This window comes from Sinohyriopsis cumingii, chromosome 5, assembly GCF_028554795.1.
Source record: "Sinohyriopsis cumingii isolate HCF-2022 chromosome 5, ASM2855479v2, whole genome shotgun sequence".
Classification (NCBI taxonomy): Eukaryota; Metazoa; Mollusca; class Bivalvia; order Unionida; family Unionidae; genus Sinohyriopsis; species Sinohyriopsis cumingii.
In genome coordinates, this window is record NC_142965.1 from 52,451,285 (window position 1) to 52,472,671 (window position 21,387).

The following is a 21,387-nucleotide window of genomic DNA, read 5'->3' on the forward strand; positions in this document are numbered from 1 at the left end:
AAAACAAATGCATTGTAATGAATGCTTAATGAGTAATGCCATGTACTGGATGTTGAATGAATGTATGTAGTGCAACAGATGTTGAATGAACAGACACAATGTAATGAATGGACAGATACAGTGTATTAGATGTCAAAGGGGCAATTGTAGTGTAAAGGATACGGAATGAGCTGAAGGCAAAACACAAATAATACAAATCATTAATTCAGTACAAAATGAGGCAACAAATACTTTAAAATCAATATATTTATTATTTCTATTTTACATTAAATGTTTTTAGAGATCATTTTGAATGATCCTTGAAGAAGCCCAGTATTGTCTTCAAGGGAACAATTTCATATTTAACTTCTAAAAAAAACACAATATTCTTGTCTTATACAATGTTGGATTTTAAAAATATGTACACCGAGTTTATTTAAATTCTGGACATGCAGGAGCTGAAAACAGGAATTTACAGTACTCATCCTACACATATGATCTAAAGACAGGAATTTACAGTACTTATCCTACACATGAGCTAAAGACAGGAATTTACAGTACTCATCCTATATAGATGAGCTAAGGACAGGAATTTATAGAACTCAACCTACACATATGAGCTGAAGACAGGAATTTACAGTATTCATCTTACACATATGAGCTAAAGAAAGGAATTTACAGTACTCATCCCTCCAACTCCACATACTTATTGCTAATACAATGTAGTAATTATAGATGGATTGCTGTGTCCTGTAGGCAAATGTTTGCTGGAGTATGAGGGAAGACTTGCACCTTGAGGTTTAAACTCATTCCTTGGTGTTCCAGTAAATGTCAGCACACAGGACATTATGTATGGCCATTATTTCTTACATGATAAGGAATCTCAATGAGCAATTTTCAACAACTTCCAAAGCAATGAGCCTGAGGAAGAGTATCTCCATGCTGTTGACATAATTAGGTCTCTAAAGTACTGAATATTCATTGTTACCAGATTACTGTCACTCTTCCTTGCATTCTGCCTTATTTATCACATACTCCTTCCCTGCTGATGATGTTTGTCCACTTTTGGTAAACTTATCAATGTCTTTTCCATCTTGCCATATTGTTGTCTGTAACTTGTGAGAGACTGGCCCAGGGTTAACTTTCATATAAAAAACCCTACTCACTCAGTTATCAAATTTCATCAATTTGGAATACAGCTTACATCACAAAATAGAAGTCTAACCAACCAACCCAAATAATCCTAACAATTACAAAAGTCAATTACATATGAAGCGAGATGTACTGGGATAACAGACTTCAACACCAACAGCTGCAAACGATGTTCTCTTTGAATGATATATAGTTTTTGCTTTGTGTACTGGTTCTATGCCTGCTTACAATCCAACTGGCTTTTACACACATATTTTTGAACCAGTTCTGTGCTTTATAAACATATGCCACTGAATGCTATATACTGGAAACCAATAGGGCAGATGTGATGTAAAAATGCACACAAGAACACTCAGGAATTGCCAGTCATCTCATCATGAACTGCATATGATCTCAGCCTTAATGGCAGCTGCCATCTCTTGTCTCTCAGACTGGTTCCTTGCTTGTTTGAAGAGCTGCACTCCTAGTTTAAACAGGTCTGTATCCAACTGTTGGGTCGGGTATACTGGAGGCTGCTCAACTACCTGAAGTGGTAAAAGATGATTTTATCACTCTTTAAAATAACCTAGTTAAGACAGACAATCCCACTTGTTACTTGTCTTTAGCAACAGAAAGCATGAGGCATTGATGTGATTGATACCACTCACCTAGTTTATATAAAATAACAATTGACCATTTCACTAAACAGGCCTTTTTATTACTGATAAAAATATATAATTAGGTAAGCTTTCTCCCTACATTTATATCAGGTCAATTATGACTGATTTTGCAATAGTCTGATGAAACTTATTCCAAAGACAAAGGCGTAAGTAAAATGCACAATCCATCCTCATAATCAAATTTCCCAAGACAACGATGATACCAACACATTCAAAACATTTTCTTGAAATTGGATGAGAAACTTTACCATGTGACTGTCACTGGCTTTGAGTCTTTATAAATAGTGACAGCAAAGTTTATGTACAATCTAGGACCTCAATTAGCCAGAACAGCTGACATCTGACATGAACAGCATCCAGTCCACTAATTTAATTCAATCACATGTATACTATAAAGTTAACTTGTTGAGGTAACCTATCACAATATCCAAGGCATATTCATTAAGCAGGAAAGTGTCCTTTTTCCAACTGTATTGGTTAGAAAAAGCCTTCTGTGTAGGCCAAGATGTATATGGTAAAGTGATTTGATTTAGTGAATTATAGCACAGCAACACAAGCAGGTTACTTTGTACCTTGGCAACTGAAGTGCTTTGCCTAAGAACATACAAGAATATCTAAACATTTAATGGTGAGATTCAAAACAAACAGCTCATTCACTGAGCCACTGTGGCTTTTTAGTTCTGAGCCAAATACATAGACTTAACCTACTTTAGTAATCTTAAAATGTAGGTCACAGTGCCCTTTGTAAAGGTGTAGTACTAACACAGATGCATGTAGTTAACATGTTTTATCATTCGAGCACAAACAGCACACAATAAATGAACATCAAAAATAATACAACTAAGAGAAGTTTAAAATGTAGGTCACAGAAACCTCTTTTTGTAATAAGGGCTTCTTATTCATCAAGATGCATCCCATCATGAAATGTCATGGTTCTTGACATACTAGTATGCATATAGGATGCCAAGAACTCATGGACTAAATGCAGAAATCTAACTAAAGCCAGTAAAAGATTAAACAGGTCACGATCAACTTCTTACACTGTATGGGTGTGATAGTGATGCATATCATTATCAACGAAAATCAAACACAAAATAGAACCAAGTTCATAAAGTGTAAAATACTGGCAGCAATGACCCATTTCTGAAAAAGATGCATCCTCTCACAAGTTTTCATGGTTCTAGATAGGATAGTATATGAAAACCTATTTGGTGATGAGCTAAATGTAAAAGCTTCACCTGTGGCAAGAAAATGCAAAATGTAGGGTACACTGGCTTATTTTTGTACAGCTGTGGTACTAAAAGAAATGTATATGATCATTAAGTTTATTGATTCAAGAACTGAACCCAGCTTGGTAAAGCATACAAGTGACCAACTTTTGTGATCGGGGTGTAGTAATCATTACATCTCACTAAGTGTTATGGTTTGTGGTATAACAGTGTGCATACAGGTTGACAAAACATATTTGGTCATGAGTTAAACATGCAAACCTAACATATCGACTAAATTGTCAAGTTTAGGTCAGTGAACATTTGTTGTAAGAGTGTGTTAATAATGAAAATGTACAGACATCCAGTTTAATTAATGTAGTACAAATTCTGAACTTAATTTGTGTTGACCCTGATGAATACCAGCCAAAGAACTGATTTAGATGTAATAATACACAGTGCTAATACTCAAACCTCAGGTTAAGACCATGAGCTGCTGAATCTATGGTTTCATTACAGAGTATGCACCGACTGGTTAATCATTCAGCCTGTATAACATTGCAAGTACACAACATAGTGGGACATATTTGGGACTACACCATGGAAATTTTTTAATAAAATAACCATTATTTCTGGCATTCTTTGAAGGAAGGATTCAGTAGTCTTTCACAGTCTCTGTTCAATCTACTAATTAAGCTGAAACAATCTAATCTCGTAAGAAATCAAAATTTAAACACTGACAAACTATGATTCTTTATGTAGGTATTTCTTCTTTGGAAACAACAGCTTTAACATAAAATATGTCAACAGAATATGTATGGGCAATTTTGTTAGAGAATACTTTTTTGATTGCTCAGACTATTCTATAAGACTGAGTTGAATGGAGAACTTTGATTTAGGGATCATGATAATTTCCATAGTCAATGGTTTTAGTGAGAGGTTTTATTATTAGAGGCTTGTAAGGGTTCATGGAACACTGTTTTGCCTGCCAAAAGTACCAATATGTACCAATTTCTATGTATTGTTTTCCCAAAATATTTTATATCTAAAATCTTTCTCTAAAATTGTTGAAGTAAATCGAGGAAAAAAACGCCAGAAAAGTGATAACATAGCCTTACTATCTGCTGATATGCAGACAGAGAGAGTACATACCTTGTCAACCTTGCACAGCTGTCTCCTGATCTCCAGGTCTTGCCTTGCCACTAATGCCTTCCTGTATGGTCCTATGTTATGCAATAACTGCTTCCTCTCCTTGAGCTTCTGCAATGCTGCACTGTGGAAGGCTGGGATGTCATGGTAAAGCACAAAGGATGGTTTGGGTTCCACAGTTTCCTCTCTCTTCTTCTCAGCCTCCTCTTTTTCTTCATGGGCTATCTTGCCTTCCTCTTAAGAAATCAGAAGAAATTCATTAGCAAGATTTAGCCTTGTATAAAGGAACTGATCATTGTATCAAGTCAATAAAGATTACTTTCAATGCAAAACATTAGGCCTCAACCAAGTGTATTAGCAAGAAAGAAAATGAACAACTTCACAATTAAAAATATCATTGAAGCAGCTCGATGGCTAACTACTTTTTTTGTTAAAACTAAAAATTAATTAAATTATTTTAAAATTAAAATTAAAAACAGTGAAACCAAAACTTTTGGGATACACAATTTTGAGTTATGCAACCTCTCTTCCAAATGCAACTATTGAGCAAGTCATGGTTAGCTGTACTCCCTGATTTAAAACAGTATTATTTTAGATCCTCTCCCACCTCACCAACTCACATGATGATATAAATCCACCCTCACACAAGTGTTACCCAAGGGCAGCAATAAGACAATATCCACTACACACAGCATGCCAATCCAGTTAAGAATTAATATGTAAGCTGTCATAAAATATTTGAAAGACCTCTGTGATTTAAATTTTGTGCATCAAGATCTGTTTATCTCCTCTCAAACCACAAAGGAGGCATGAAAAACAAAAGCCGCTTCCTTTATTTTCACTAGGGTACAGTTTTACTGAGTTAGAAAGTTAACAATGAATTTAATCTAAAAAGATTTAACAATTGCCTTAATCTACTGCAAGAATGGACATACAAACAAATGGACACACATATGGAAGAAAATGTGATCACTTTACTGAACTTCCAGCAAAACCAGTTCAACAATATTGACTTCTTCCACTTGATTACCATATTGTCAAATAAACTGGCAGGTTTACTGAATTTCCAGCTAAAAGGTTTTGGAGAAGATGGAGTGATGGACATAATTACTTACAGTTGTGAGTGATCGGCATAATCAATGACAACTTAGGAAAGGTTAGTTTAATGGACACTAACAAGTTTGAAGAGAGTGTGTGTGTCATTTTGATTTTTGTACGTAGCTTTAACAATTTTTCAGTCATATAGCTAAGATGTCTGCAGTGTGGCAGTTTACAGTGATGTATATCACTGGGGCATCATGCTGCAGACATGTGATGTCCCATCCAGTCACATTATCCTGACACCCGGTCAACCAGTCCTAACACTAACCTCTAAATACTAAGCGCCAAGCAAGGTAGCTGCTAGCATCATTTTTGTAAGTCTTTGTTATGACTCAGTCAGGGATCAAACCCATGACCACTTGCTCTAACCACTAGGCTACCGGAGCATGATGAAGATAATCACTAACAGTTGTGGAGATGACAAAGTGATGGACATAAGTCACTGACAATTTTGGAGAAGACAATGTAATGGAAATAGTTTTGGAGAAGACAAAATGCTGGACATAAACACAGACAGTGATAATTACATATAAACATCAAAATACAAATGTGATCAGTGAGATTGCTATTAATCTCCTACCTATCTGGTTACCTACAACCTACCTATTTGTGTGCACATATACAACCATCATACCACCATGCACCTCAACATTATTTTCATACACCATGAATTTAATCAAATTTCTTGCCAAATTTTGTATAAATAAAATGCCTAGGCAAGCTTACCTTCTAATTCAGCACTGTGCTGTTCCCTCTCCTCCTCCAACTGTTTCTGACAGGCTGAAACCAACTGATTAAAGATGGCTTCACCAGCATACTGTTTAGATATGCCAATTTTGGAGAATATACTGGCAGGTTTGAAGCGCTTGCAAGCTGAGCCAGAGGATGGTTTGGGACGATTATCCTGTAGCAGACTTGTCCAGTTCAGGTCCAAGGCATCTACTGCTACCTCTGGAAATTCATTATCAATCTAAGTAACTGTTTCAAATTTACTGATTATTGTGTTTTGTATTATTGGATTTTGTGGGTGCAGCTGAAGTACATTTAGGCTAGCTTGAGAACCCCATTTACTTTGGGCATGACCACAAAATCCAACAGTGCAAACACTACAGTGTCTGAATTATAAAACTTCATTCATTAAATAAAAAATTACATTTAAATTCATTTTCACAAATTTAACACGAATTCATGTATTTTACAAACAAATTTTATTACTGAATCATGAAAAATAAATAGATTAATGTGATCAGGATAGACCTTCTGTGACATCAAGTTTATGTAATAAAATTACTTTTTATTGTTCTATATTTGCTTAGCAATGCCCAATTATAGAAAAATTGACTAGTTTATCCCAAGCATTTGCATAAGACCTGAGTATATAATAAATATAGATATGCATATGCACCTCAGTGATGAATAAAAATCATTCTTAATGATGAATACTTTATTTATATCAATGATTACTTTATCACTATTTAAAAGAGAAAATTTTGAAACTATTTTGAAATTAATTTAAAAGAGATCTGTGAAATGTGTTAAATGATACTTTTTTCAAGATTAAAGAAGTAAACAGATCATACTATACATGATTTCCATATAAATTAAGAGTTTATAAGCCAGAATAAGACAGAAAAAATCCTTTAAATACAAGGTAAAAGAATCCATTAAACCTCCAAAGCTCCAGTGACATTTTTTTATTTGTTATCAAGATGAGACATCAAATATATATTTAACATCCCCTATAATAATAACAATGGCCTCTCTATGTACATGTGCCAAGATTCATTCATGACTGTTTACCGTATATACTTGCATGCAATTCAGATCTGTCTGCAAAATACATTGACCCAGATCTGCCATTGCATAATTTGACTGCAGATCTCTGTCAATGTAGTTTGTTAAGCCTAATCAGTAGAAATAACATAAACCCTGATCTGCTGGTGAATTATATGCAGATCTGGGTCTATGCATATTGTTAAGACAAAGTATTACAATCAAATAATACAGACCCTGTTCTTGTCACATATATGATTGCACATCAGGGCCCATTTTGTTTGCAGTTGGACCGGATTAATATATCAGAAAATATGGTACATATGAATGCACCAAGGAGTGGGAAGTGACTGGTGAAACTCATAACAGCGTAGGCATCTGTTTCTTTGATTTTACCACAAAAGAAGACATGCACGATAAAGACAGAGGCCAATATATCAGAGGTTCAAAAGATGGCCAAGAGCCGCTTGCCATTTACTTACTTTGCTTCTGTTTACTATATGCCGTTTCATCATCACCAAGTAAGCTTCCCTCCTTTGAAGAAATTGCCTCATAAGATAGGCTCTCATTCTCATCATCATCTGAAAGAGATCAAAGAACATGTTTGATTAGTACAATGTGCTACCTTATCAAATGGTGAACAAGGAAGTCTGTATGGAGAAGACTGCATATGGGGAAGGCTGTATAGGGGGAGATCTGCATTGGTAAGTATGCATAGGGAAGACGGGTGAATTCTGCATTGAGAAGTATATGGGAAGTTCTGTATGGAGAAGTCTGTATATGAACATTTCAATATGGGTAGATCTACTTGGGGAAATATATAGAGAAGTCTGCATATTCAGGTCAGAGAAAGGCAAACACCTCATACAATAAACCTAAAACCAATTGAAAACCATTGATCTGGGGCCTATAGATAGACAGGGGGTCAAGTTTAATATTGCATGCTGTTTCCAATGATGTAGTTTGCGGAAAACAAAAAAAATCACCTTGGTGCTCTAGTGCAAACTGATCACAGTGACAGAATTAAGTATAAACTAAGTCAAAAAGGTGAGAGAAAAAAAAATGGATTTTCAACACAGCTGAATGTATGCCATGGAGAAAATTTATACTTGATAGAGGGGCCTTCGTGAAAATTCACACAGATCAAATGGCCAATTTCAATTAGATGGTCCTCAATACATCTGACAATGTCAACTTCAGCAAGAAAATTAAGCACTCATAATTTATTAAATTATCACTGTGAAATTTTAGCACAAATAAATATCAATGGTATAACTGTCAAGTGTAGTACTTTTACTGTGAAAGTACAGCGGTTTACTACACTTGACACTGATGTAGGCATGTATGAGGATGCACACCTTGATCACTTGACACTGATGTAGGCATGTATGAGGATGCACACCTTGATGAGTAATGCATAACACTCAACTACATCTAGCAGTGATGTCAGCACACGTGAGTGACATACAATCTCAATGCCATTGGTAAGTTCTTTACCAATTTATGTATCCTCTGGCACAATTTAGTACAGCATATATTTACAATATCATTTAGCAAAATAAAAATACATACTGATATTTAAAGTCATATGGCCTTGAAACACATTACTTCCCTTCCAATAATAGACTCCATAACACAAGTTAGAATTTCACAATACATCAATATACATATGAAGGAGTGCAAGGGCTGATAAAACTTGCCTTGTTGGTCTGTTTTGTCCAGTGACTTGGCTCCAACTGACCCCGTTCTGCTCCTGGTAAAACAGTGAAAGAACAGTATTTACAGCATGTCTTATTATGTTTATACAGGTACATGATCCAGAGAAGAAAAAAAAATGGATACAAGTTGTAAACATGTATATTCGGAAGTCAAAGTCAAAATGAATTCAATACACTGTAATATATCTTAAGGGTAAATTCCCTCTCAACAAAAGTAAATGTCCATTCCAGTTTCAAATTCTATTCAAACGATTTGGAGATGATGATATTTCGAGAATTTTCTGTTTTTAGTCAATCAACATACATATTAATATATGTCTTCTGGCCAGAATGCTTTCTGCAAAATATGATCAAATGCTATTCAGCCATTTTGGAGAAGTCGTGGTGGCCATATATGAAGGTGAACTAGCATCAGCTATACAAACTGAAAAGTTTTATCCCAGGATTAATTTAAATTAATTTTAAATTTTCATCAACACTGCCACTATACACTCATGGAAGAGCTCTGGAACATAGAACTACACTTCTAAGAGTGTAATGAGAACTGAAGTAGATGATCATAGTTTTGTTTTACACGCTACAATTCCACACTGTATATTAGCTACCTTGATTGATAATTTCACAGCAAAATGGTATTACATCTACCCTAATAAATGATATCAAATCTACCTTAATACATGATATCACAACAACCATAATTCATAACACAGTTAATGAGATCTTCCTCTTGTGTGCCCCCCCCCCCCCCCCCGGTCAACCAGCTTTCACCACCTATATACAGCCAGAATCCCTAGGCACGGATGAGTTTAAGCCCAAAATTATCCTTCAAGGTTAGCCACCCCACCAAACTTTTTACACATTAATTCTTGTACTTTTAAGAAGAAAAACCTATTATTTCGTGTACGAGAAGAACACATAAATTTTCAGAAGCTACGTAACAATCGTCTTGGATTATTCATGCGGAATTTCTTCCCCAAAGTGTTGATAAACTTTTTATGTTTTTTTTTTCTTCAAACTTTTAAGAAAGATTTTTTTATCGTGTATGAGAAAAATACATGTATATAAAATTCCGGAAGCCATGCCACAACCGTGTTATATTCAAATTCGTGTTATAACAGAGCATGATATAAACCATAAAGCTAGCAAAATGTGCCACGTCATAAAGATCTCTAGAGTAATAATCCTGTAATTTTATGAATGATAATGTAAATGTAAGATTTAAACCTCTCTTCTTGGGGCTTTTCTTTTCCACTTTTGCCAGACTTAATCGAGGCTCTATCCTCAAGGCTCAGAAGAAGTTCTTTGTTCACCACACTGATTTGACTCTTGTGACTACCTCGACTCTTGCGGCTTCCGTGACTGCTGCGGCTTGGACTGCGCCTCAGTCTCTCTCTCTCCCAATGAAATGGTTCACTAGGAGGAGGCTTTTCTGGTGAAGCCTGTGAAGAGGATAATCCTTAGGATAGCAATGACAAATCAACTTAAGTTAAAATGAGATGTATATATCATGGGAATATATTAAACCAATGACAACAGCATGTAAAAGAGAAAAGAAAATAAGTCTCAGATTTTTTTTCAAGGCAAGATAAAATCTTTATGCATTAGAAAAGTACAAAAAGAAACATTTGAACTGCAAGTTGCAGTAGCCTTATTCAAAACAGGAATTTAGGTCACAAGCTACTAGCTCCCTGAATCAGTTTATATTTCTTTATACACAGAAATTTAATAGCCAACATTCTCACTGGATTTATACCTCAGCCACTTTGTTCAGGATTTCATCTGCAGAATCATTTTCTGACCAGTCGCTGAACTCTTCTCTGTCGAACTGGAAGCTTCTCTTATGGAGGCTGCCAGTTTCCTCTGGAAATAAAATATAAAGTCACGTTGCATAAATTGAACTTTTATTTATACAAAAGTCACAAAGAAACTTTGAAGGAGAGGTTATCTCTTACTAAAATTATACCTTCCTATGATGGCTTACCGCGGTAAATTCATCTGCTTTTCATAACGTATTCACAGATCCTATTTCCGTCCCCACCAATTTCAAGATCTGACCAAGGGTGATAATCCACCATATAAATGATGTGTCCTCCCAATGCAAATGCATGCACATAATTTGGTAAAAAATATCAACCATGTTAGCGTAATTGCAAAATGGTTGTATATTTTACCTCAGGCCATGAAGATCCAAAAATCATTTCCCTCTCACAGATGGTTATCACAAGGAAAACATATGTACCAAGCTTGATGAATGTCAACCTCATAGTTTATGATACTGAGTTCGAGACATGGCTTTAGACTGACTTGCTGATGGAAGTGTATGTATGTATGTATGTATGTATGTATGTATGTATGTATGTATGTATGTATGTAAGTATGTATGTATGCAATCTGCACCTATCGTCTTGCCTGTATGTATGTATGTATGTATGTATGTATGTATGTATGCATGTATGTATGTATGTATGTATGTATATGTATGCATGTATGCATGTATGCATGTATGTATGTATGTATGTATGTATGCAATCTGCACCTATCGTCTTGCCTGTATGTATGTATGTATGTATGTATGCAATCTGCACCTATCGTCTTGCCTGTATGTATGTATGTATGTATGTATGTATGTATGTATGCAATCTGTACCTATCGTCTTGCCTGTATGTATATATGTATGTATGTATGTATGTATGCATGCAATCTGTACCTATCGTCTTGCCTGTATGTATGTATGTATGTGTGTATGTATGTATGCAATCTGTACCTATCGTCTTGCCTGTATGCATGTATGTATGTATGTATGTATGTATGTATGTATGCATGCAATCTGTACCTATCGTCTTGCCTGTATGTATGTATGTATGTATGTATGTATGCATGCAATCTGTACCTATCGTCTTGCCTGTATGTATGTATGTATGTATGTATGTATGTATGTATGTATGCAATCTGTACCTATCGTCTTACCTGTATGTATGTTTGTATGTATGTATGTATGCAATCTGTACCTATCGTCTTACCTGTATGTATGTATGTATGCATGTATGTATGTATGTATGTATGTATGTATGTATGTATGTATGTATGTATGTATGCAATCTGTACCTATCGTCTTACCTGTATGCATCAGCCCCAATACCATCTTGACCATGCACATATCACCAATATATACTGAATCAATTAAGATACATCAAATTGTAGCTATAGCACAGCTATGATTGCCATTTGAAGTGCCACATATATGCTAAATGATGGGTAGTGTTGAAAACCCTCTTTAAAAGTATGCATGTGTGTGTGTGTGTGTGTGTGTGTGTGTGTGTGTGTGTGTATCATTGCATGCACCAGTGTCTTACAACACTACATACAAATGTGAATATGTAGTGCTAACTAAAATTTAAATTTGAAAAACATAAAAATGAACTGTACAGAAAGATAGGAAGTTAAAACTTTCCAAAAAATGTAAATGTACAACATGAAATATAAAACATAATAGCAAACATTTATGCCCCTTAAAACTACATAAATATTGGTGTACAAATCACATTCTCTTTAAAAAATACACAAAGACTGTGGTACATTCTCATACAGTTTCTTTACTTCAATCTCACAGGATGGAAATTAACAGACTTGACATGAATGTCTTCCACTGTCAGGGTACATATTCCAGTCATGGTTTATCCTTCAGGATGTAGACGCGAGTAAGGTATGCATGTCCAATACACAACTGACGCGTCTGGTATGCATGTCGAATACACCAGTGACACGAGTCAGGTATGCATGTCCAATACACGACTGACACGAGTCAGGTATGCATGTCCAATACACGACTGACACAGTACTACTTCATCTTTTATTTCTTCCATATGGAGGCTGCCACTCTCCAATAGTAAATTTTTTGGTGAAAAGTTTTTTGCCATATAAGATGAACATGCTGATTTATACATAATTTGATGTCTGTATTGTTGAACTGTCCGTATACAAGATGTATGGCTATGATAGAAGGCTCTTATTTTATTACTGATCTCATTCTGAAAAAGGGCATTACTTGTTTAGGATGTTTTGATAACCACGGTGGTGATTTTTGGAAATACAGAATTTTTCGATTTGTCTAAAAAAAATTCTGATTCAAAAGTGAGGACAAATTTGAATGCCAAAACGTGGAATTTAGTTTGGTTTCTGAACATATGTGGATTGACTGATTGATTCATTGACTAACTGACTGATGTTTTATAACACACCAGCACAGTAAGGGTGTATAGTGCCAAAAGACAGATTATATGATAAAAGATTTATATATGAAAAATGCCTTGTTTGCAATGAGCAAATAAAGTGCAAAAACAAAACTATGTGATGGCAAGGATAATGTATAAAGGTTCCCCAATCAACAGGGAATATAAATATGTGTATCTAAACACTAGAGGCCGACCGAAATTCAGTTTTGGTTTCGGAGCCAAAATTTGGCAAATGGCCTCTTTTGGCATAGTTCCTGTTTCGGCTGAAGCCAAAAAGTTAGCTTTTGGTTTGCTTTCGGTTTCGGCCAAAACTGATATTGACTTTTGGTCATCAGCCATAGATCTATTTTAACTTTCTGAATGCAACGCTAGTGCTGTGTCTATTACTCTGCTTGTTGACCGGTCAGTCGGCGCTAGGCAATTCGGCACTGTTGCATTTCAGTCTACTCGCGTGTTGAATAAAGAGATCTTGAAGTCTGACAATATTGATAATTTCAGTTGGTTAAACTGTAGTGAATTAACCTGTGTGAAGTAGAAAACTGAAGTTAATAATAAACAGATTAGTTAATCACCGCAAAGAATGTCGAAAAATGCAGTGTGGGATTACTTCACAAAAATCGATTCTGATGCAAGCAAGGCGCAGTGCAAAGAATGCAACAAACTGTTATCACTTGGTAGCGATAAACCAAGACTTCAGACAGTTTCAGGCTTGAAAGGTCATCTGGCCAACTGCCACAAGGAGCTCCATGGTACGTATCTCAAGAGGTCCATCAACGACGGAGCAGAGCATGCCTCTAAAAAGATGATGATGGAAGAGAAAGCAACTAAACATGCATTACCGAATTTTGTGCAGACGTCCTTAACATCAATGGTCGAGAGCAGAATGGTCTGGCCTGATAACCACGTTGCAGTTCAGCGAATTGATAAGTGCATCATGGACTTGATCGTTGTCTACATGTTACCCTACTCAATTGTTGAAGTGGAACATTGCATCATGACCCAGGCCTATTTAATAAATCTTGTGTTCGGCAACTTCGGTTTATCTTTCGGTTTCGGCCGAAGGTGTAGTTAAACTTTTGGTTTCGGCTTCAGTTTCGGCCAAAAGTCAATTTATAACTTACTGGCCTGTACGTCAACGCAGAGGACGAGTCGAATGAGCAAATTTGGTAAATTTTCCATCCTTTATCCATATACAAATAAAGCTAAGTGTAAAATATTCAATCAGAGGTCATATAGTCATATGATATCGACAATAAACAAATTCCCAAAGCAGCTGTACATAGAATTTGGACATATTATATAGAAGTCACCTAATGTTTGTAAATAAATATAATGCACACTTAATTCTCAACATATTTATTCTGAGAACAACGACCAGAAACCTGTCAGTATCACGGAAGGGTGGAGAAAACGATTTTCAAGAAGTACTGAGCACATGTCAGTGATGTTTTTGTTGGTGTCACATGACTACCGGATTGATATGTGCATCTTTGCGTAGTAAATCTGGTTTTCTTAAAATTGCTGTAACATTTACAGATTTTTGGTCGTTGTTTTCGCAATAATTATTTTAAGAAGATTCTTTTCTCATTTTTCTATATAAAAATATGTGACTTTCACTTGTGTTCGATTTGTTTCCCTACAGCAACACTAGAAATGTTTTATTGTTGATATCACGTGACTGCATGTCCTCTGTTGTCATTGACATGCAGGTTGCGTTAGTTGTGTAGTCACGTGACTAGGAATGCAACTGGCAAGATCCAGGCCAAATTTTAGCAACGATGTACTTTCATCTCGACTGTCAGCGGATTAAATACATAACAATGATATGATCACAAATTATGAGAAAATAAATCATATTCCTATCAATTTCATGCAGGTATATCTCGATGCGATGTCGTTCAAGTTTTCTGGGCCGGCTGGTAAGCGTCTACCCCATGCCAACACCAAGGAAACTCGGACTACGAAATACACTGAAAAACCGAAATACACATGTATTTACATGTTCTCGGTGTATATGTCGGTGTACACAAAGTAATCATTATTTATTTTTGTGTGAATAGTAATACAGAACAAAATAAAATATGAATCATGTGATCTTGAGCACTGGGGCTCGGATCGTTTAAAACTGACCTGTCATACATGTACTATATAATAACTATAAGGGAGGACACTTCTCTCCTTGCTCGCGCGACCTATTTAAGAATAAACGCTGATATTTCAAGCTACTTTCTGCGTAGCTTAACGAATTTGGTACCGATATTTAGCTCAGGCATTCGACTGTGTATTCCTATCAAAAGTTTGACTTAATATCATACCTTTAAGGTATGCCAAATCATTTTCCTACGGTACCGCTCGACATAGCCCTGATTACGCTCGCTTAATATGCAAGAACAAAGCGCTGAATGGAATACTGTCCTCTCATTGGTTAAAAGAAAATTACGTCCGGTATTTATTTATAACTTACTTTCAGTTGGCCAATAAGAAGGTAGTATACCATTCAGGGCGTTATTTTTGCATGTGCTGTAAATTTGATGTAACTTATATACAAAGATTAACAAACCCGTTTCCACCCCATTTGTTATTCGGCCTGAGCCAGCTCGTTGATATTTGAATTTATCACATAGTAGTTTTCCCATAGTATCTGCAGTTTCATATTTTTTTATATTACCACAAAATATCACTTTATGTGATTCTGATTGGTCCAAATAAGCCCAAGAAATTATTGTGCAGCATCCTCTTTACTGATTGCCTGGGATCGTGGGAAAACGTTTTTAACCCCGTCTTCTGGAATGTTTGGTTTAGAATTAACATTTTTGGTGGCCATTTTTGAACTCGACTCCCGAAAGGAAACTGAGGAAAAATTACCTCCGCTGTCTCAATATGGATATGTTACCCCCACATGGGGTTTATGTCATGTATAACAATATCATAATGAGAAACATGGCGTAAAACTACAAGACAAGAACAACAATAAGAAGTAAAACCAAGGGTATTGATTTTTTGATGGCGGGGTGAGAGAGGGAGAGGTATATCTGTAACATAGATATAGAATCCACCGTCTAAACAAGCGTGGTTTAAATGTTAACTTACGGAAGTAAATAAACTCACCTCTTTTCACGGAAAATTTGGATATATACGGGTCTCCTAACTGACAGAACTTTACCCAACCACAGCATATTTACGCAGTATATATGGGATGCAAATCCGACTCAAAAAGAAATTCGTTTACGTCTTCTGTACAGTTTATTGTTCCAGTCAAATACTGTAAATATCTGGTCACAAATGCATTGCAGTAAATGTGTGAATTTCTGCATCCAGTAATCCTTTTTCCACATAAAAGTCACAACAATGCAAGTTTTAGTTCTGCAAGTGAGATTTTAGGGTAAACATGTACTCTAGGCCTACTGTTTACCGTATCAATGTGGCATCACATCGCATTAATCATTATGTTTTGAAAAATGATTTTGTCGTCATAAAATGTTATGTTTATTCGGAAGGAAGCTTTTTCTTTGATTTATTGTTTGTAAAAATGTACAACCTACTTTTATTAGTTCAACCTTTGGAACTATATTTTATGCACAACAAACTGAAGGTGCACCGTCTGTCAGAAAAAACGAAATTATTCGTTCTTCTTTCTATCTAAACAATTTCCACTGAAATAAATACTATGTGATAAAAAAAAAAAAAACCTCAATTGGGTAATGATTTAATATTAAATTTACGAAACCCGTTGAATAATGTCCAGCTTTTGCTCGCCAAAGCCGAACATTATTCAAGGAGTTTCATGAATTCAATATTAAATCGTTACCCATTTGAGATCCTCTATGAATCAAGTTTTGCCCCCCTGCACCCCCCCCCCAAAAAAAAGTTGTAATTACGTCCCTGTCTGTATCATATCACCTTCGTTCTCGAGCAGAACGATCAACCGGTTATGATACCTGTAAAGTACGACTGATTGACGAGTGCTACAACTTGAGGAAAAGTTAATAATTTGTACCAAAATCATTCGAATCATAGTTTATTTTGCTCTACATTACTATTCAAAGACAAACATATCATAATTTATGTATGTACACCGATATATACACCGAAAATATGTAAATACATGTGTATTTCGGTTTTCATTGTATTTCGGTGTTTATAATAACCCCAACTGAAAGTTTCACGCTATGTATTTTAACGTATCATGTACTTTTATCTCCATATAATGCTGATGAAAATTTATTGAGTTACAGTTATGATAAAATCGCTATGCTATGTGAAATTAAACTCGAGTAATTTCCGGTTTCATAAATATTAAAGGTATAACTGACTATATTCTACTTCAAATTACCAACAATAGGGAAATTGTGTTATTAATGCCAAAATAATTTTTCCAGTTCTTTTTTATGAGAGATACAGAGACATAGGCATATGTATTCCATGGTAAATTTCTTTTTGCACCTCATGATCAAAATAAAATATTATTGCTAGATATCAGAGAGAGAGAGAGAGAGAGAGAGAGAGAGAGATTGAGATTTCAGCTCATGTTTTTTGTTGTATTTTTTTTTTTTTTTGTACCTTACTGCTCCTGTTTAGCTAAAGATTTTGTCAAAGAAGAATTAATAAATGAAATAGTAAATGTAAACTATGAAAATACATACCATACTCCTTCAGCGTCTTTATATTCACAATATTTATATCCATCATTCAGTTAGGTTCAATCCGAAGAATGACCAATTCGCCTGCTGTCTAATTTTCTTTTTAAGTGCCATGACCTCTCCATTCCCAATAAATACGATTTTTTTTCTGAAATGCATCTACTCTTCTTGTACTCAGGCGGCAATTGTTTTTGATCTTTACTCACACTTCAAATTGTTAACAGTTCTATCGGCAAGTTCATAAGATGTCAGTGGTTGACAAATTTACACGAGTAACTTGGTTTTCCTTTCATTATACCGTACCATAGTCACAACACCCTATGGGTAGCCTCATTTCTCTACTAGTAGCCTCATTAATCTGATCTGGTCTGCCGAATCTCAAACAGGTGTTGGATTTTTAATTAGCATGTAAATGCCTCTAAAAGCCATGTCATTCTTGCACAACGGAAGTGTCAACTAAAACTAAAATGAATTGTTTACGCAGTGGTATTAACTGATAATGGAATTAATTAATTAATTGATAATATAATATAGTACTGCATTTGTACATGAGTAACAGTCATCAGGTAAGTGGACAATACATTCTCTCTCTCTCTCTCTCTCTCGCTCTCTCTCATTATGAGGTATATTTTTTATTTGATAGTGAGGTGCAAAAAGAAACATGTGACGAAATATGTCTTTGTCATGGTTATTCATCTTCTAACTTGTCTAACGCACATATATGTAATCAATAAAACGATTCGGATGACATAATTCATATACCAGTCGATTCAAACTATAAGACGAGACTAAGATTTCTGGTTTATTAGTTTCTTCTTATAAACCGGCAAATACGAAACACATCATTGTGCACTAAAGAAAGGCTTTAATGTCAGTATCCTTTGGTCATGATCTGTTGAGTGGTTTGAAAATTAGTTATTTAATTTAAAATCTTCAATATTTGGTAATGACGCTCTATAATCCTGAGACAGAGATGCCCTTTGTACAGGAATGCTCTTGTCAAATTTGATCAAATAATGATGGGAAGCTTTTTTTAGACACAATTGAAGTCATTTAAAGGTTTTTCTATCTTTTGCATTAGTGGCTATATTGATGAAAGACCAGTATCATCTGCACAGACCTGAAAGGCCTACATTATTTGATGGCAAGTTGGCATCATCTTACACTGTAACAAATATGAATGCCATTAATGTCAGAATACTTTGTCAGTTTTGGTCAAACCTTTCCAGACATTTCTAAGAAGAGGTCTTAAAAGATTAATTTTAAGAACTAGCAGCTACATTTGATGGTAGATCAGCATCATTTGTATAAATCAGAAGGTCCGTTGACCAACAATTTCTTCTCAGAAATTCAGTAATATTATGTTGGGCACTTTGTGAAGAAGTTAAAAAGATTTTTATATTTTATTATAACAGCCATATTGAATGGTGGATCATATCAATTATACAATCTAAAAGCCACGTTAGTACACCTTCTGTGGAATTTGGCCAAATTCTGTTAAGCAGTGTTTGAGAAGAAGTTTCTGAAAGATTTTTTTCTAGCAACAGCAGACGTATCTGAAGCATTCATCTATCCATATGACACTGAAATAACTTCATGCAAGAATGCTTTCTGTTAATTCTAAATCTGCAGAACGGTATCTGATGTCATTTAAAGGTGCTTCTAATTTTTGGAATAATGACCAAATCTGGTGTCGGACTTGCATCAATTGTATAAATCTGAAACCGATACATCATAATTCTTTCTGTGAAATCTTGTCGTCAAATTCAATTAAGTGGTTTAATTGAAGTCATTTAAAGGTTTTTCTATCTTTTGCATTAGTGGCTATATTGATGAAAGACAAGAATCATCTGCACAGACCTGAAAGGCCTACATATCAAGAAATTTGCTGCCAAGCATGGACGTTAGTGGTCCAGTGTTTATTATGGGGGTGGGTGGGTGGGGGGGTGTTGAGAAGTTGAAATAGCAATTTTGAGTGGACAATGTATGACATACACCACTTGTAAGCCCATATGATAACCTCGTTTGGCCTTATGGCCAAGAGAGCTAAAATTCAGTTTTTAAAGACACTTAAAGGAATCTAAAATGAAAATTCCTAAATACAGCAGACATCCTTTTATGCAATGGATACCTGTTTAACACAGATAAAACTTTTTATCTTATCCACAATTCTAATTTCATAGGTATATTATGGTCATTTTACTCACATATGTGAGCTTGCTGCACTGGGTACTTTAACTGCAGAAAATATTAAGACATCCACCCCACTATATGGTTTGGTACTGATGTTTTATACTTATGAATTAGCTTTAAAAAATTTTTTTTTGCTTCATGGCAGTCATGACTGTCCTCTCAGTTAAATAATTTTTTTGTTATTACAAAATAGCATGAAAGAAATCTCCTGACATGCCTTAGTATTGTACTTCATCAAAGAATGACCTTGCTGTCAGTTTCATCATCATGCCTTGATGTGAACTCCATTAATCAACTTTATGTATCATCAGAGATATATGCAGTTTCTTGGGAAAACTAACTTGTGTAATACTTGTTAATATTACATTGTTTTCTCCTCTCCTGGCACTAGTCCAAAGTCTAAGGTGAACTGCCACCACCAATTAGTAATGGATGACTATTATAAAATGAATACAGACTCAGTCTGGTTGCCTTGTCAGATGACTATAATAAAATGAATAAAGACCCAGTCTAGTTGCCTGGTCACTCATATCACTCGGAATATCATCCATTTTGACCATGATCAAGACTGAAGGGTCATCCGAGTGTGAAGGGAAGAGAAAATTTGGTAATAATAATTGGTAAGTATAGGTAAGTATTACATAATTAAAAGTAATTTTACCTCAAAACCTTACACTTACACTAGCTGTTAAGTGTGAAAGTATACCATCTGCTGTTAGCAGAGTGCTGTACTGCTGATTGGAGGATAGCATAACAACTTGCTGGGCTGACACCAGTAGCATAACATATATTATGTCTTTGCTTTGGTATGACAAAGAAGAAAGGCAGAGTGAAAACAAGTAGGAGTGAGAAAGTCCTAATGTGGCTTTCATGACAGATCCAGAAAAGAATAATTAGAAAAGAAAGAATGTACACCACTTCCATCTACCTTCTTTCTAGTCAACCTTCCGGTCCTGTTTGCAAATTTGTTCCGTGACAAAGTAGAAACTATTAGAGATAAGCTTGAGAACACAATTTCAATTGACTCGTCCTCACCATACAGCTGGGATACAGAATTTCAGTGGCAACCATTAGCAGCATTTAACCTGTCTCTTTGGATTTAGTACGTATAATCGTGATGAAGAGTGCACTAAAGTCATGTGAACTTGATCCAATTCCAGCATCACGGCTGCTTGAGTTATTACATGCAGTATTTCCTTCACTAACTTATGTTATTAATACCTCTCTCTCATCCGGGCAATTCCCGTCATTTTTCAAAACTGCCATTGTAAAGACCCTGCTGAAGAAACCAACACTCGACAATAACAATTTAAAGAACTACCGCTTAGTTTCTAATCTCCCATTCACATAAAACTCTTAGAAAAGGTTGTTCTATCCCATCTTGTAATTCATCTGAATTCAAAGTCTTTTTAGCAATGTACAATCTGCATATCGCCCTTGCCACAGCACTGAAAGTACTCTTCTAAAAGTAGTTAATGACATTCTCTCTGCTTTGGAAAGATTACAGTCCTGACCCTCCTTGATTTGTCTGCAGCATTTTACATAATAGACCATGATATATTACTTCACCATCTCCAGCATGT

At 35.4% G+C, this 21,387-nt stretch overlaps 1 protein-coding gene and 1 long non-coding RNA gene across 2 annotated transcripts; both read right to left on the minus strand.

Moving 5' to 3' along the window:
* Nucleotides 1-231: 231 nt before the first annotated feature.
* Nucleotides 232-8,407, minus strand: LOC149799165 (zinc finger CCCH domain-containing protein 13-like). The gene is made up of 5 exons (XM_089958146.1): nucleotides 8,380-8,407; nucleotides 7,504-7,602; nucleotides 5,975-6,199; nucleotides 4,151-4,383; nucleotides 232-1,655 (listed from the first exon to the last, which is right to left on the minus strand). The coding sequence occupies exons 1-5, from the start codon at nucleotides 8,405-8,407 to the stop codon at nucleotides 1,506-1,508; spliced, it is 735 nt and encodes a 244-aa protein (XP_089814272.1). The 3' UTR covers nucleotides 232-1,505.
* Nucleotides 8,408-8,721: 314 nt separating this feature from the next.
* On the minus strand, nucleotides 8,722-10,577 carry LOC149799166 (uncharacterized). Its single transcript, XR_016420876.1, has 3 exons — nucleotides 10,493-10,577; nucleotides 9,964-10,178; nucleotides 8,722-8,774 (listed from the first exon to the last, which is right to left on the minus strand). It is a non-coding gene; the product is annotated as an uncharacterized LOC149799166 (long non-coding RNA).
* Nucleotides 10,578-21,387: the final 10,810 nt, after the last annotated feature.